The sequence below is a fragment of the Theropithecus gelada genome, chromosome 12, assembly GCF_003255815.1.
Source record: "Theropithecus gelada isolate Dixy chromosome 12, Tgel_1.0, whole genome shotgun sequence".
In the NCBI taxonomy this organism is placed as follows: Eukaryota; Metazoa; Chordata; class Mammalia; order Primates; family Cercopithecidae; genus Theropithecus; species Theropithecus gelada.
Genome location: NC_037680.1, coordinates 50837223 through 50851811, shown reverse-complemented (window position 1 = coordinate 50851811; position 14589 = coordinate 50837223). Strand labels below are relative to the sequence as shown.

General features: G+C 40.9%; 1 protein-coding gene across 4 annotated transcripts in view; it reads left to right on the top strand.

Annotated features, from left to right (window-relative positions):
• The first annotated feature begins 3780 nt into the window (after window positions 1-3780).
• Window positions 3781-14589, top strand: part of GPR155 (G protein-coupled receptor 155) — a 51462-nt gene continuing 40653 nt past the window's right edge. The window contains exons 1-3 of one of the 4 annotated variants that reach the window (XM_025404261.1): window positions 3781-4009; window positions 7947-7992; window positions 8847-9343. In XM_025404261.1, coding sequence (XP_025260046.1) covers window positions 8878-9343 — 466 coding nt within the window. In that variant the 5' untranslated portion in view covers window positions 3781-4009; window positions 7947-7992; window positions 8847-8877. Of the gene's footprint in view, window positions 4010-7691; window positions 7841-7946; window positions 7993-8846; window positions 9344-14589 lie in introns of all 4 variants that reach the window. The other 3 variants (XM_025404260.1, XM_025404259.1, XM_025404262.1) reach the window with 3 other exon arrangements.

The following is a 14589-nucleotide window of genomic DNA, read 5'->3' as shown; positions in this document are numbered from 1 at the left end:
AGTACTTCATTTTGGGAAAAATAAAAATCACCAGGAATCCACATGTACATCATATTGCCTCAACATATATCCTACATGACCTTTGTCATTGTATCAAACCATTTGGTTTGTTTCTCCTGTCAATTTTGATCAGCGGGACTTGAGGGAAAGGGGGATATCAGTGTGCTTGAAGTTTATAGGTCCCTCTTACATGTAAATGAAAGTTATGATTAATTTGCAGTTTTCCCTCCATTATTCTGCATTACTTTTAGCTTTTCTTCATTTTTTTCCAGTTAATAGTATAGAATAAGTCAGCATCTCACAGAATGATTAGCAGATATGGCAGTGGAATTAAATTAGCTTCTCGTGGCATTCATTGGTAATTACTTCTCTAAGGGTGACTTTTTAATGAAGTCTTTCATCTTTGTATACATTTTGTTCTTAGAGTTTCCTTCCACAAGCTGCTCTGTGGAAGGAAACCTCATCAGTGAGGTTCCCACAAGAAATTTCGTAAATTCTGTACGGATGTCTTCTCAAACCATGTCTTTATTTCTGCTCTTTCTCTCTCTTTTCTGTTTTCTCCCTAGGGGTCTACCGGAAATCTCTACATACTTGTGCTGATGCCTTTATAAGCAGTTCGTTTACAGGACAGGGAGGGCTTTTATTCTCATTCTCTGTCATAGACTAGTTGGGTGTTCTTAGACCAACTGCTTAATCTTCCTAGAATCTCAGATGGAGAGGACGATAACTTCAAGAAAGAAAACTGAACTAGAAAATTTCTCAAGGTTTTAGATTTGAGGTCTAAAATCAAATTTGTTATTTTCTCCTTGAAACTGCTTCTCCCACTGAAATAGTTCTTCCTTTCATTTTCAGATAACAGAATAATAGAAAACAACAACATTTTATGGCTGGACAGGATACCAGAAGCTCTCTAGTTCAATTTCTTTTCTTTATTTTAACGGATGAGGAAATATATAAGCTTGTTAAATCCTTCCTTCTCTCTCTTTTATTTGTATTTTTTGTCTTTTTCAGACAGGGTCTCACTCTGTTGCTCTGGGTGGAGTGCAGTGGTGCGATCTCAGTTCATTGCAGCCTTCGCCTCCTGGGCTCAAGCAATCTTCTCATCTCAGCCTTCTGGGTTGCTGGAACCACAGGTGTGTGCCACCACACCTGGCTAATTTTTTTTTTTTTTTTTTTAAGACCAAGTTTTGCTCTGTCACCCAGGCTGGAGCGCAATGGCGTGATCTCAGTTTACTGCAACCTCTGCCTCCTGGGTTCAAGCAATTCTCCTGTCTCAGCTTCCCAAGTAGCTGGGATTACAGGTGCACACCACCATGCCCAGCTAATTTTTGTATTTTTAGTAGAGATGGGGTTTCCCCATGTTGGCCAGGCTGGTCTCGAACTCCTGACCTCAGGTGATCCACCCGGCTCGGCCTCCCAAAGTGCTGAGATTACAGGCGTGAGCCACTGCACCCGGCCTAATTTTTGTATTTTTTGCAGAGATGGGGTTTTGTCATGTTGTTCAGGCTGGTGAACTCCTGGGCTTAAGTGATCTTCCTGCCTCACCTCCCAAAGTGCTGGGATTACAGGCGTGAGCCGCCTCACCCTGTCCTTCCTCCTCGCCCTGTCCTTCCTCCTCTTTAGCCCTATCAGTAATTGAGTCCCATCAGTTCTCCCTTTTCCTGTCTCTCAGACCTATTCCATTCTTTTTACTGTCATCACCCAAGAGTAAGTCTTCATTTCCTTATGTCTTGGTTCTTCCCCAAGTCACCACACTGTTTTTCTTGCCTTCAGTCTCTCTTTCAACTAATCGTGGTACAGCTTCCAGATTACACACCCACAAATAGTGTAATCATTCTGACATGTTCCTGTGGGAAAAGAAAAGTTAAATGTTTTACTGTGGCCAAAGGATAAGGTTCAAACTCTGAGACTAACCCAAGGAACCTCCTACAGGTTGACCATAACTTACCTTTCCAGGCCTATCTTCCAGTATTCCCCTAGTAGTCAATGCTCAAGAAGTATTTATTTAATTGAATTAATCTTCATACTTCCTAAACAAAAATCCTTTTAGCCTCGAGATAATTGAGATATTCAGATGTTCTTTTTTTTTTTTTTTTTTAAGCAGTCAGGTTCAAGGGAAACAAAGAAGGCAGTTAAAAGTGAGAAAGACAGAGAACAAAGGAGAAGCAAAGAAAACTGGAGCAGGATCCATGCCTTTTTATAGCTTTAATTTCTGCTCATTTTTTTGCTGCTAAGTTTCAGATCCTTTAACCTACCCTTAGCTTACCGTAATTTTTCTTAGTAAGCCACACAATTTTGTATCTTTGCACTAAGATGGCCGAGATGATAGGAAGACATGGAAATTGCCATACAAAAATGTTTAAGATGCAAAGCAAGGTAAAAGGTTGTAAACAAACGCTTGTGGATATCTTAAGTGGGAACATATATAAATATTTTAAAATTTGAAATAATTTTTATTTCAAAAGACTAACTCATGCAGGATTTCTTCAGATTTCAAAGTGGAGCACTGTATTTGGGATACTGTATATAGGTTTGTTGTCTGAGGCCCATGGCAAGTTAATACACTGGGACACCAGGTTGCAGAAGAGAAAGAGGTTTAATCATAGAGCCACCAAACACAGATAGGAGGAAACCTCAAATTCGTCTCCAGGAGAACTTTGAGGCTCAGGTTCTTAAGGGTTTTGGAGTGGTCTGAAGTGTGGAGATCATTAATTGGTTGAAGACTGCAGGGCAAAGTCATGGGACAGGGAGATGAAGAAGCTGTATTCTCATACTGATTCCCTTCTTCTGTGGCAGGGGTCTTCCAGCTAGCTGGCATTAGTTGTTTCGCTGGAATTTAGGGTCTGAAAAATATCTTGAGCAATTCTTAAAAGCCTTATGACTCTAACATCAGAAAACCTATCTACAGGAACAACGGGGATGCAAATGTACTATCTAGCTTTACCTGACTTTCGGTTACAAGGAAGTGGGCCAACGTGTAGCCTGATTAATGCTTAATTATATTTTTGTCCAGAATTCTTATAAACCCTGAGGATGGTTTCAATACCTTTATTTCAAGAAGCTTCGTAAGTTTTCCATCAACGTCACCAGTTTCCTATCAGTATACTGAGAGGATATGTATGTAGTTCCCCACCCCCACCCCCACCCCTACCCCTGCCCCGCAATAGAAGCAGTTATGGACAGGGCCCAGATTCTAAAGCAAGCCCAGGGCTAAGCGTTTACATTTTAATCTCTTATGTAGGAACGTCAAGGTCACACTGCCTTGGTGAAGGTTGAAGGCAGGATTTTGACCCAGGTCTGATTCTAAGCCCTTGCTTTAAAACTCTATGCTATAAAAAGTCCTAGGCTAATCAGGAGCGAAACTGGCAGATCATACGAGGTTGGGGTTAAGCGGAAAGCCAACCCCGCTCTGCGTCTGTGCTTAAGGAGACGAAAAATAAACTGAACATCCCCCAACACGGCTACCATTTTGTGGGAGGTGGGAGGCCGGAAGTCCCGCCCCAGAGGATCGCGGCTGGGTGGTTCCCAGCCGGCAGGGCGGGGCCGGGTACCGTGGGGCTCAGAGGCTGGAGGAGGGGGCAGGGACTGAAGGCGGGGTTGGGGAACGTGTGGCTCGGAGGCCCGAGGCTGTGGGTGGGGCCTGAGGGTGGGACCAGGACTCTGGGCTCGAGGCTCGTGGAAGTGGGCGGGGCTTGAGGGCGGGGAGGGGCCCGTCTGGCTGGAAGTTCGGAGCTGGGGGCGGGGCCTGAAGGCGGGGCTGGGAGGGGGTGGGCACCGAAGGCGGGGTGGGGGCGGGGCCTCGCGGCCGGCGCGGGGCTGAGCTGACAGGGCCGCGGCGGCTTACCCCACCTCACTTTATCGGAACGTGCCTAAGCTGCTGCAGCTGGCACTCGGCTGCGCTCAGCGAAGAGGGGTGGGGGCGGGAGATGACGGTGGTCTTCTCCCTGCTTGACCCCCTGCGAGCGCCAGCTCCCTTCTCCTCGCCACCCCAAGGTTGCAGACGAAGCAGGTGAGATGGGCCCCTGGAGCGCAGACCTGCCCGGTCCTGGCTCTCCCTTGCGGACACGGGGTACCCCCACCCCTACCCCTCGGGCCTGGGCACGTGGGCAGCCGCCGACCCTCTGCGCCCTGGCCCCGCGGCCCGTTGTCTGAACCCGCTGTCTCTGCCCCGCAGCGCCTGCCTTTGGAATGTGTGAGATCACCCGGGAAGGCTCGCGCGGGGGAAGGGGTGTCTCTTACCCTCCGGAGACAGAACTGCCATCCCTAGTTTGGGAAGCTCCTCACTGCACGGGCGTCCACCCTGTCATTCTTAGACTCTTCCCTTTATCCCGAGGGTACCCTCAGTATCTGGCTTCTGCCCAGGCACCTGGAGCACTGCGCCAAATTTTCTCCGTTACCCATTTTTGGGGTATGTTAGTTACCATGACGTTGTGACTCCCGTGTCCTGGGAAGACGAGCGACCACCTTTTTCTTACGCCAGGCACAGACCTCTGGCTGCCTTTCCACTTCCACTGCTGCCTTTCCAGGCGTTGGTTGGCACCTGCTCTCCGAGCAGCCTATTCGGTTAGGAACTCTCTGCGCCCCTTATCTTGGAGGGCCACAGTCTGTCCCTGCAGATGAGGCAAGGAGGCAGTGCTCAGCGCTCCCTACCCGGGTCTCTGGGGAGGACATTTGGTGCCCAGCAAGTGGGTGGGAGTGGGTGAATGGTGCGACTGTTGATGTTGAAGAGTGCTTTAATAGTACCACACTGTATTACACTTATCCCACAGGATAAAGGATGTTGGCTGTTTGAGAAATAGCCTGAGAGTTTAAAGCTTTCTCTGTGAAGTTAGTCAACCCTCTCCTTTCCCCCACCCTCCCATTTTCACTTAATAGCAGTTATTTATAATATCAGTGGTTCGTTTATGTGATCTAAGCCAAGTATGATGTGGCTAGAAGCGGTTTGTAAGTACAGTAGCATTTCTCCAGTTCGTGCCTCAGCGAGTGGTTTTTTTTACTGTGAACGTGTTTGTTCTGTAACAAGCTTTTGTTTTTATAGATGAAAAGGCTGGATGTAATTTTTTTTAAACTTCCCTTGCTGTGGTTCCTGTTCATTTTAAAATATGCTTTAGAAAGCATATTATCTTCCCGTTTAAAAAAGATTAGGATGAAGTAAAACTTTTTAAGTCATTTTGATAATTTTGACTTTACCTTAGCAGGTATTTCTTTTACAATACTGAAAAACACTAAAATAAACCTCATGGGGAGGGCAGATTACTTTTTTTTTTCTTGAGATGGAGTTTTGCTCTGTTGCCCAGGCTGGAAGGCAATGGCAGGATCTTGGCTCACTGCAATCTCTGCCTCCCGGCTTTGAGCGATTCTCCTGCCTCAGCTTCCTGAGTAACTGGGATTACAGGCACCTGCCACCAAGCCCGGCTAATTTTTGTCTTTTTAGTAGAGACAGGGTTTCACTATGCTGGCCAGGCTGGTCTCCAACTCCTGACCTCAGGTGATATGCCTGCCTCGGCCTCCCAAAGTGCTGGGATTACAGGCGTGAGTCTCCACGCCCGACCCCCCCAACTTTTTTTTTTTTTTTAATTTTTCAACGAATTGAAAGTTAATCCTGGACATTGCTACAACTATTTGACCATCACCCTGAGAAAAATGAAGAGCTCTGCCTTCACTGTTAACCACTTACGATCAAACCAAATTAAATTCAACTTGTCTTAATTGTTTGGTATAAAACAAAAACTGATAAATCCCATCCCTCTTTTTTTAGTTGGTGGATATTTTACCAGGTATGTTTGAAGAACTAACATGTTTACTTTTTTATCATTGTTAGTAGTAAGACAACAGTTCCTAATAGCAATTGCTGCCATTTCTTGAAGGCCTATTCTGTGATAAGCTGTATATAAAATATTCTATCCACACAATATCTCTCTAAGGAGATCTTTGTTTGAGACAGGGTCTTACTCAGGCTGGAGTGCAGTGGTGTGATCATGGCTCACTGCAGAGACCTCCTAGGCTCAGGTGATCCTCCCACCTCAGCCTCCCAGGTAGCTGGGACAACAGGCATGCATGACTATGCTCAGCTCATTTTTTGTAGAGACTAAGGTTTCACCATGTTGGCCAGGCTGGTCTCAAACTCCTGGGCTCACATAATCCACCTGCCTGGGCCTCCCAAAATGCTGGGATTACAGGTGTGAGCTGCTATGCCTGGTCCCTATAGGGGGGTTTTTACTCTCATTTTACAGTTGAGGAAACAAAAGTTCGGAAAGGCTAAGTAACTTATGAGTTAATAAGCTGTAAAGCCCAGAATCTGTTTGACTCTCCACTGAACTTCAACTAGTTTAGTTAAAACTGTTGGTTAAAGAAATTACTGGAATGCCTTGACATGCTCGTGTGGTACAAGTAAGGGATTGTAAGCAGAATGAGTTGTTAATACTCTAGGCACTTTTGAAAGTGAATAGAAAACTGGACTAATTTATCAATTTCTTCTTTAGCACTGCCTTTCCAAGTACACACTTTCTTAAGGGCTCCAAATGTTTAACACCTGCGTTTAATTGTTTACCAGCTCCTTACTTCAAGTATGGGTATTTGTACCAACCGGTAGCTTTCCCAAGATATAATTTGATGCTTATTTGGTAAACTTCAAGTATGTGAGTATTGTAGGTTTCACATACTATATTGACCACTCCTATCTAATTCTAGTAGAAAAATACTTGTCCTAATCCAGATTAAATATAAGGTTTTTAAATGGTTCGGTTTATACAAGGGTAGCACAGAGAAAATTCCCTTATACCCCTGCCTGGTGTCAGTTGTTGGTGATCTCTGGGCTGTCATCTAAGTCTTTTTAACATGATGTTGATGTTTGAGGACTTAACCTGAGCATTGTAAATTTCCAGAAGCATGAACTTTTTACTTTTTACCTTATATAAGTCTACTTTAGATGGTAAACCCAGAGTAATCACTTAGAAATTGGCTATTGTTGGCTGGGTGTGGTGGCTCACACCTGTCATCCCAGCACTTTGGGAGGCTGAGGTGGGTGGATCACCTGAGGTTGGGAGTTTGAGACCAACCTGACCAACATGGAGAAACCCCGTCTCTACTAAAAATTCAAAATTAGCTGTGCGTGGTGGTGCATGCCTATAATCCCAGCTACTCGGGAAGGTTAAGGCAGGAGAATCGCTTGAACCCGGGAGGCGGAGGTGGAGGTGAGCCACGATCACGCCACTGCACTCCAGCCTGGGCAATAAGAGCAAAACTCCATCTAAAAAAAAAGAAAAAGAAATTGGCAATTGTCATCATTTTAATTTCAAGATACTAATAAAAGCCGATTAGCTTTAGAGTTATCCAGACCTCATGTTCATTGTGTTCCTGGCAGCAAGAGGGAGTCTGATAATTATTGTACTATTCGTTTTTTGAATCTGTTCCATGCTTTAGCATTTTCTGAAAACCTCTTTAGAACATTTTACAAAACATTTTGTATTTTTCAACGTTTCATGAACGCCTTTAGACACATTTTGTGTTCTTGGTTCTGTTGCTGTAGTGAAAAACTTATAATACTTTATCATTCAGAAAACAAAAAAATTCTGTCCATAAATAGTGCCTGAAAGAGAACATTGATCCATGAAAGGGTAAAAGGTTTATTTAAGTGTAAGTTATTATAGTTATTCATTAAAAAAATATTTTTTTTCTGTCTCGTGTGCCAGGTACTGTCCTAGATGTTAAAGACACAACAGTGGGGAAAAACATGCATAGTCCCTACTTCCATGACACTTGAGTGAACTGAATGTGCAAAGTCCCTGTGGCACAAAGTCCCTGGGGCCAGTGTGTGTGGCTGGTATAGAAGGAACTAAAGGTATATTGGTGGGATGTCATCATTTTTTTTTTTCTCTCTGTCATATTCTACCAAAAGTTATATTTAACTTTCATTAAGTAATTACTCTGTTCCAGATGTGATTTAGATGTGATTTTAAAGACTTCAGTTGTATAATCTCAAGTTTCCATGTGGTAGGTATTACTGTTATTGCCATTTTACAGGTGAAGAAGGTGAGACACAGAAAAGTTAATTCGTTCAGGTTGGGTGCAGTGGCTCATGCTTGTAATCCCAGCACTGTGGGAGGCCAAGGCAGGCAGATCATCTGAGGTCAGGAGTTCAAAACCAGCCTAGGCAACATGGTGAAACCCTGTCTCTACAAAAATACAAAAATTAGCTGGGCATGGTGGCACACGAATCACTTGAACCCAGGAGACAGAGGTTGCACTGAACTGAGATTGCACCACTGCACTCCAGCCTGGGAGACAGAGCAAGACCCTATCTTTAAAAAAAAAGTTATTGGTTTAAAGTTGATTAGTGGTGCTCTACTATACTCCTCTTCCCATCCTATACTCAAGTATGACCATGGGCCGGAAAGGACTCTGGTCCCTGGGTGACTCCTCAATGCAGCCTTAAGAACTTCTGAAATTTCCAGAGAATTTGGATGCATGGGAACATCCAGTGGAGACTCTGTGGTCCCGAGGCCCTTATCCACCAGGCAGAGCTCAACTGATGGAGAGAATCACTGGAGAGAAGCACAGGGCATCACTACGGCTCTAATATTTGCAGATCTTACTTTACTTATGTCTAATACTGAATATAGAACAGCAACATAAATATTTTGAGCTGACCTGCCTTTGAGAGTGAAGCGATTATTGTTAGCAACCCACCACTTTTTTTCCATTGTATTTTCCCTGATGGTAGTTGAAGAAAGTATGTATATTTATTTGGCCATTTAATAAGTAAATAAATCTAGGTTTGCCAGTGTATTATTTCAACTAGAATTCTTGTTGATGGCCATACTGAATCTTTCTTCCTTTCTTTCCAGAGAGCTGTTTGGAGTTGGAGGGTGAAAGAAAATGAATTCTTTTTCTAATTTACCTGCAGAGAACTTAACCATTGCAGTCAATATGACCAAGACTTTGCCTACAGCTTTAACACATGGATTTAATTCCACTAATGACCCACCTTCGATGTCAATTACAAGGCTTTTTCCAGCCTTACTGGAATGCTTTGGCATTGTCCTTTGTGGCTACATAGCAGGAAGGGCCAATGTCATAACATCAACACAGGCCAAAGGCCTGGGAAATTTTGTCTCCAGATTTGCACTTCCAGCTTTATTATTCAAAAACATGGTTGTACTTAATTTTTCCAATGTGGATTGGTCCTTTCTATATAGTATCTTAATTGCCAAAGCTTCTGTATTTTTCATTGTATGTGTATTAACCTTATTGGTTGCCAGTCCTGATAGTCGATTTAGCAAAGCTGGACTATTCCCTATTTTTGCTACACAAAGTAATGACTTTGCATTGGGATACCCTATAGGTAAGTTATTTTTTATTTTTCATGTGTTTAAAAAATTCAGTTTTAATTTAGGCATTTGTTAGTGACAGATTCTTACTCTTATATCTAAGAAGTTTTTCATTTTTTTCTCAAATATGTCTTAGAATGAATCATAGATTTTCCTAAACTTCAGAGTTTGAGGATCCTTTAAACATCTACCTAAAATAAATGGTCATATTCTAATAACCTTTGTGAACAGACCTAATTGTATTTTTTTCTTCCCAGTAAGCACATATGAAAGAAGCTTAATTTTTAGAAAGGATTCGCTTCTGATTTAAATTATGTTTAAAAAGTAGATTTATGTCTGTATAAAAATAGTTATTATTGTTTGTGAAAGGAATTTATTTTTCTTACCGTCTAGAATACGTATTATTTAATATCAGAAATTGTTCTGGGGCCAGATGCGGTGGCTCACACCTATAATCCCAGCACTTTGGGAGGCCGAGGCAGGCAGATCACTTGAGCCTAGGAGTTCGAGAGCAGCCTGGGCAACAGGGCGAAACCTCATCTCTATAAAAAATAACAACAACAACAAAAAATTAGTCAGCTGCGGTGGCACAGGGCTGTAGTCCCAGCTACCCAAGAGGCTGAGGCAGGAGGATTGCTTGAGCCCAGGAGGCAGAGGTTGCAGTGAGTCAGTATTATACCACTGCACTCCAGCCTGGGCAACAGAGTGAGACCCTGTCTCAAATTTTTAAAAAAATTGTTTTTGAGCTTGTTATTCAAAATTTTAATGTATTTTAGTTGCAGTTAATTTCTTATTTAAGAACAAAAATGGTGAGAGCTTTTTTACCTTTCTAACTTTTCGTTTTTTATATTTCTAACTCTTTCAGCAGCCTAATTTTATGTTTCTATGCATATATGTTTTCAATGAAACAGTAAATGTACCAGTTTGGGATATTGGCGTATCTTGAAAGGAAACGTTCTATATTTCAGAACACTCTGTCACCAAGAAAATGTATACCTAGTAGCTACTTTTTTATATTTTAAATTAAAGTTATATATACTTTGATCATCTGTCAAGTATGAGGACCTGAATATTATTGATATATTCATTCATTTATTCATTCATTCATTCACGAATAAGGACCTGTTTCGTACCAGTGGCTGTGCTAACCATTGGGATTATAGCTGTGAACAAAGTTATTGCACATATTAAATTTACATTGTAATGGGAGAATAATAAAATTAAAATCATGTCAGGTGGTGACAAGGGCCATAAAAATCAAGTCATGTAGAGGGATAGGAATGTGGAGGTGCTATTTGAGGTAGGGTGGTCGATGAAGGCCTCTCTGATGATATGTCTTCTGAGCAGAGACTTGAGCCTATTGAGGGATACAATTGAAATCTACAATTAACTTTCAAGTTTCTTATCTAGCAGTTTTATCCTCTCCCCTCAAACCCCAACTTATTTCACTACTGGTGCCAAAAAGATTCTATTTAACTATACTTTTCACCTCTGTCTCTACTTTTGACTTTCCTCTATCTTGTTACCAGAAAGAGAGAAACACCTAAGAAGTTAAATAACTGTGAGTAAAGCTGGAGGTTTAAGAGAGGAAAAACTGGGCTCATAGATAATTGAGCTACAAATAGTCAGAAACTAGATAGGTGTTCCTTTAAGGTTATTGAATTTTAAAAGGAAATAAAGACTTTTGGAAAGAAAACAGCAAGGAGTTAACATGTTTGTCCATTTCCTCAGGAGAATTAATAAGGTACACTTGTCAAGGTATTTGTGGTATAAGGACCTTAGAACTGACTCAGTACCATGGTGTTAAATATCTGATAAATATTGCTATATCTTACTTTAGACATAAACTAGAAGTATGTAGTTTCATACTCCCATAGATTAGTAAGCCGATAATGAAACAGAACTAACATTTGTAACTATATAGTTTACAGAATACTTTCTTATATACTTATCTCATTTGAGTAAGGCAGACATTATTATCCTCATTTTCAAATAAGGAAACAGGCTTACAGAGATGTAATTATTTTATCCCAGGTCATACGACTAGCAGGTGACTGACACCCAAACCTAGGTCTTCCGGTTGCAAATCCTGGGCATTCTCTTATGCCATGCAGTTACATAATGTGCCAGTTCAATTTTCAGAAGACCCAACCAGCCTTGTAATATACTAGTTTCAGAAAAAAATCAAAGAGTTTTTTCCTCTAAAATATTCTGTAAAATGAGTAGCAGTGGAAAAAGACCTATTGGAATAGTTAATCTATTGTCATATTGAGGCAGATTTTCCAAATAAAAAATGTAATCAGCCATTTTATCACTGCTTTTCTTATGTCCCACATTAAATCAGTGAATCTGGTAATAATCATGTTTCTAGCCATGTGCCAGCCCAAATTTCCCTGATGGTTGTTTGTTGATTTCGAGGTATAATTTTTGTTATGTTTTTGTTTTTTTAATCACAATAATGAAAGCTCTTGTAACATTAAGTTGTAGAAGATAACTTTGCTAAAAACCAATATACTAGAGAAGTGCTTTTCCACATATCTAGACATTGGAAGGTGTGGTATAGAACTATTAGGGGTGAGTATCTGCTGCCTGATAAGGTAACTTATTACTGCTGCTGTGCCCGTCTGCCTTCTGGCCTTGTTCTTGGTGAACACAGAAAGAATACTGTGTCCAAAGAGAAGACCTTTCTTTCTTTTGTTTCCTGGCCTCTCCAAAGTATTCCCACTCTCTTGCTCACAGATAAGCATCGATCATGGGTTATAAGAAATGTCCTTTTTAAGACTGCATTTGTTCGACATCTGTCCAATTTACAGGTAACACAAGAAATGCTGGCAAGGAGAAGACATATAAGTTAATGAATAAAGAAAAAGGATAGTCACGTTTTCTTTCGCTACATACTATGACAACTATAACACTCTATGACATTACATTAAAATGATGTATTTTTACTCCAGTAACAGAATAGTGCACATTGCAACTAAAAAAGAAGGCTGGACATGGTGGCTCATCCCTGTAATCCCAACATTTTGGAAGGCTGAGACGGAGGGATTCCTTAAGTCCAGGAGTTTGAGACCATCCTGGACAACATAGTGAAAACCCTGTCTCTACAACAACAACAGCAAAATTAGCCAGGTGTGGTGGCACAAGCCTGTAGTTCTAGCTACTTGGGAGGCTGAGGGAGGAGGATCTGTTGAGCTTAGGAGTTCAAGGCTGCAGTGAGCTATGATTGCTACTATACTCTAGCCTGGGTGACAGTGAGACCCTGTCTCTAAAAAAATAAAAACAAAAGAAGCTCACTGTGTTTTAAAGCAATTCTTTTCTAAAGTACTTTTAAAAATCCAAGTATGAGAAGAAACTAAGAATCTCCCGTGGCAAAATGTTGATTTCAGCATATCAGAATGGTACCCTGCCTCTGTCATTAAAAGATACTAATAGGGCATAGTTAAGTCCTATAATTTATTCTTCAAACAATGCTGATAGCATAAGTGCCCTGACTAATCATAATTATGGTCTAGTGTTTGAGCTGTAAACAGAAAGGAAATGAAGCATTTAACTATATGCCATTACATAATAGAATGATCTTGTCTGGGTCTTTGTGTTATATGCTAAGGATTGAAACCCTGCAGGAATCAAAATAGGAAGCACAGTGGGTGGCTAATTTTGTCTCTTAGTTCTTCAAAGCTGTATAATAACTCCTCATAATGGGATTCTCCCCGCCCTCCAAGAGCCTTATTTATAAGCATTAATTAATTAGAACTTAAAAGTTGATATAATGATTGTAAACCTAATTTTAGTTACTATGCTATACCGTACTGCTTTCGTGTATATTTTTTCTGGTTTGAAAAACCATCTTCAGATTGATAGCAAAAAAAAAAAGCACTGCTAATTTATAGATAAAGATGTGATGTTAATTATGCAAATGAATGGCAGAAGTAGACTGAAATTCCCATGTTGAACCCTATTCTAGTAATTTAACCTGTATTTATTTAATCACAATTTTTTTGTGTGTTCCCTCTAGACTACACTTCTGCCTTTATATGCTTGTTCAGCTGACTTAAAATACCTGAATAGTAACCTGCTTTATAAATATTCATAACGTGTAAAATGTAAAAAAAGATACAAAATTTCAGTTAGATTTATTGTACAACATGGTGAAGATGGTTAATAACAACGGATTCTTGAAAATCGCTGAGAGTAGATTTTGTGTTCTCATCAGAAAAAAATGATAAATATGAGATTATGCATATTTTTAATTAGCTTGATTTAGCCATTCTATAACGTATACATATTTTAAAACATTATGTACATTATAAATATATATAATTTATATTTGTCAGTTAAAAACAAATGTTTTTAAAAGTAAAAATAAAGTTTAAAAATGGATTCATTGACAACAATTCGATGTAAAGAGCTGTGTATTAGAAAATACATGTTTACTACATCTGAAACTTTTGGCATTCATTGATGTGTTCATACAATTCAGCAAGTATTTTCAGATTTTCTCAAGCATTATTCCAGGGACTGTAGGCTATTAAAATGATGCTTTCAGGGAACTTAGAATTTATTGAGGTGGCACTACTATGAAACAAAGTACTACAGAATATCAGAGAAGGGGAGATTAATGACATAGGTTGAAGACTTGATGGAAAGTGTAGTGCCAGAGACAGGCCTTAAGTAGTAGGTGAGATTTAGGTTAAAAAAGGAGATAGTGAGAAGTTAGGGGGTGATGGTATGAACAGCATAAAGAACTAGTAATTATGAATGTGGTGGTTGTCTGGTATAACTGTTATTAAACTGGCTGATGGAGTCTTTGCGTTAAGGATGGGATGGATAAGTAAGGGGCCAGTTGTGGAGACTGGACTGTGAATGTTAAAAGAAAGGTTTTTTTGTTTTTTGGGTTTTTTTTGAGATGGAGTCTCACTCTGTTGCCCAGGTTGTAGTGCCATGGTGCAGTCTTGGCTCACTGCAACCTCTGCCTCCCAGGTTCAAGCAATTATCCTGCCCCGGCCTCCCAAGTAGCTGGGACAATGGGCATGTGCCACCACACCCAGCTGATTTTTGTATTTTTAGTAGAGTCGGGGTTTCACCATGTTGGCCAGGCTCATCTTGAACTCCTGACCTCGTGATCCACCTGCCTCGGCCTCCCAAAGTGCTGGGATTACAGGCATGAACCACCACACCAGGCAAAAGAAAGGTTTTGTAGCTGTTCCTGTGGGCAGTGAGAACCGTGAGAAAATCTTACCTTTTGAAAGTTTAGATT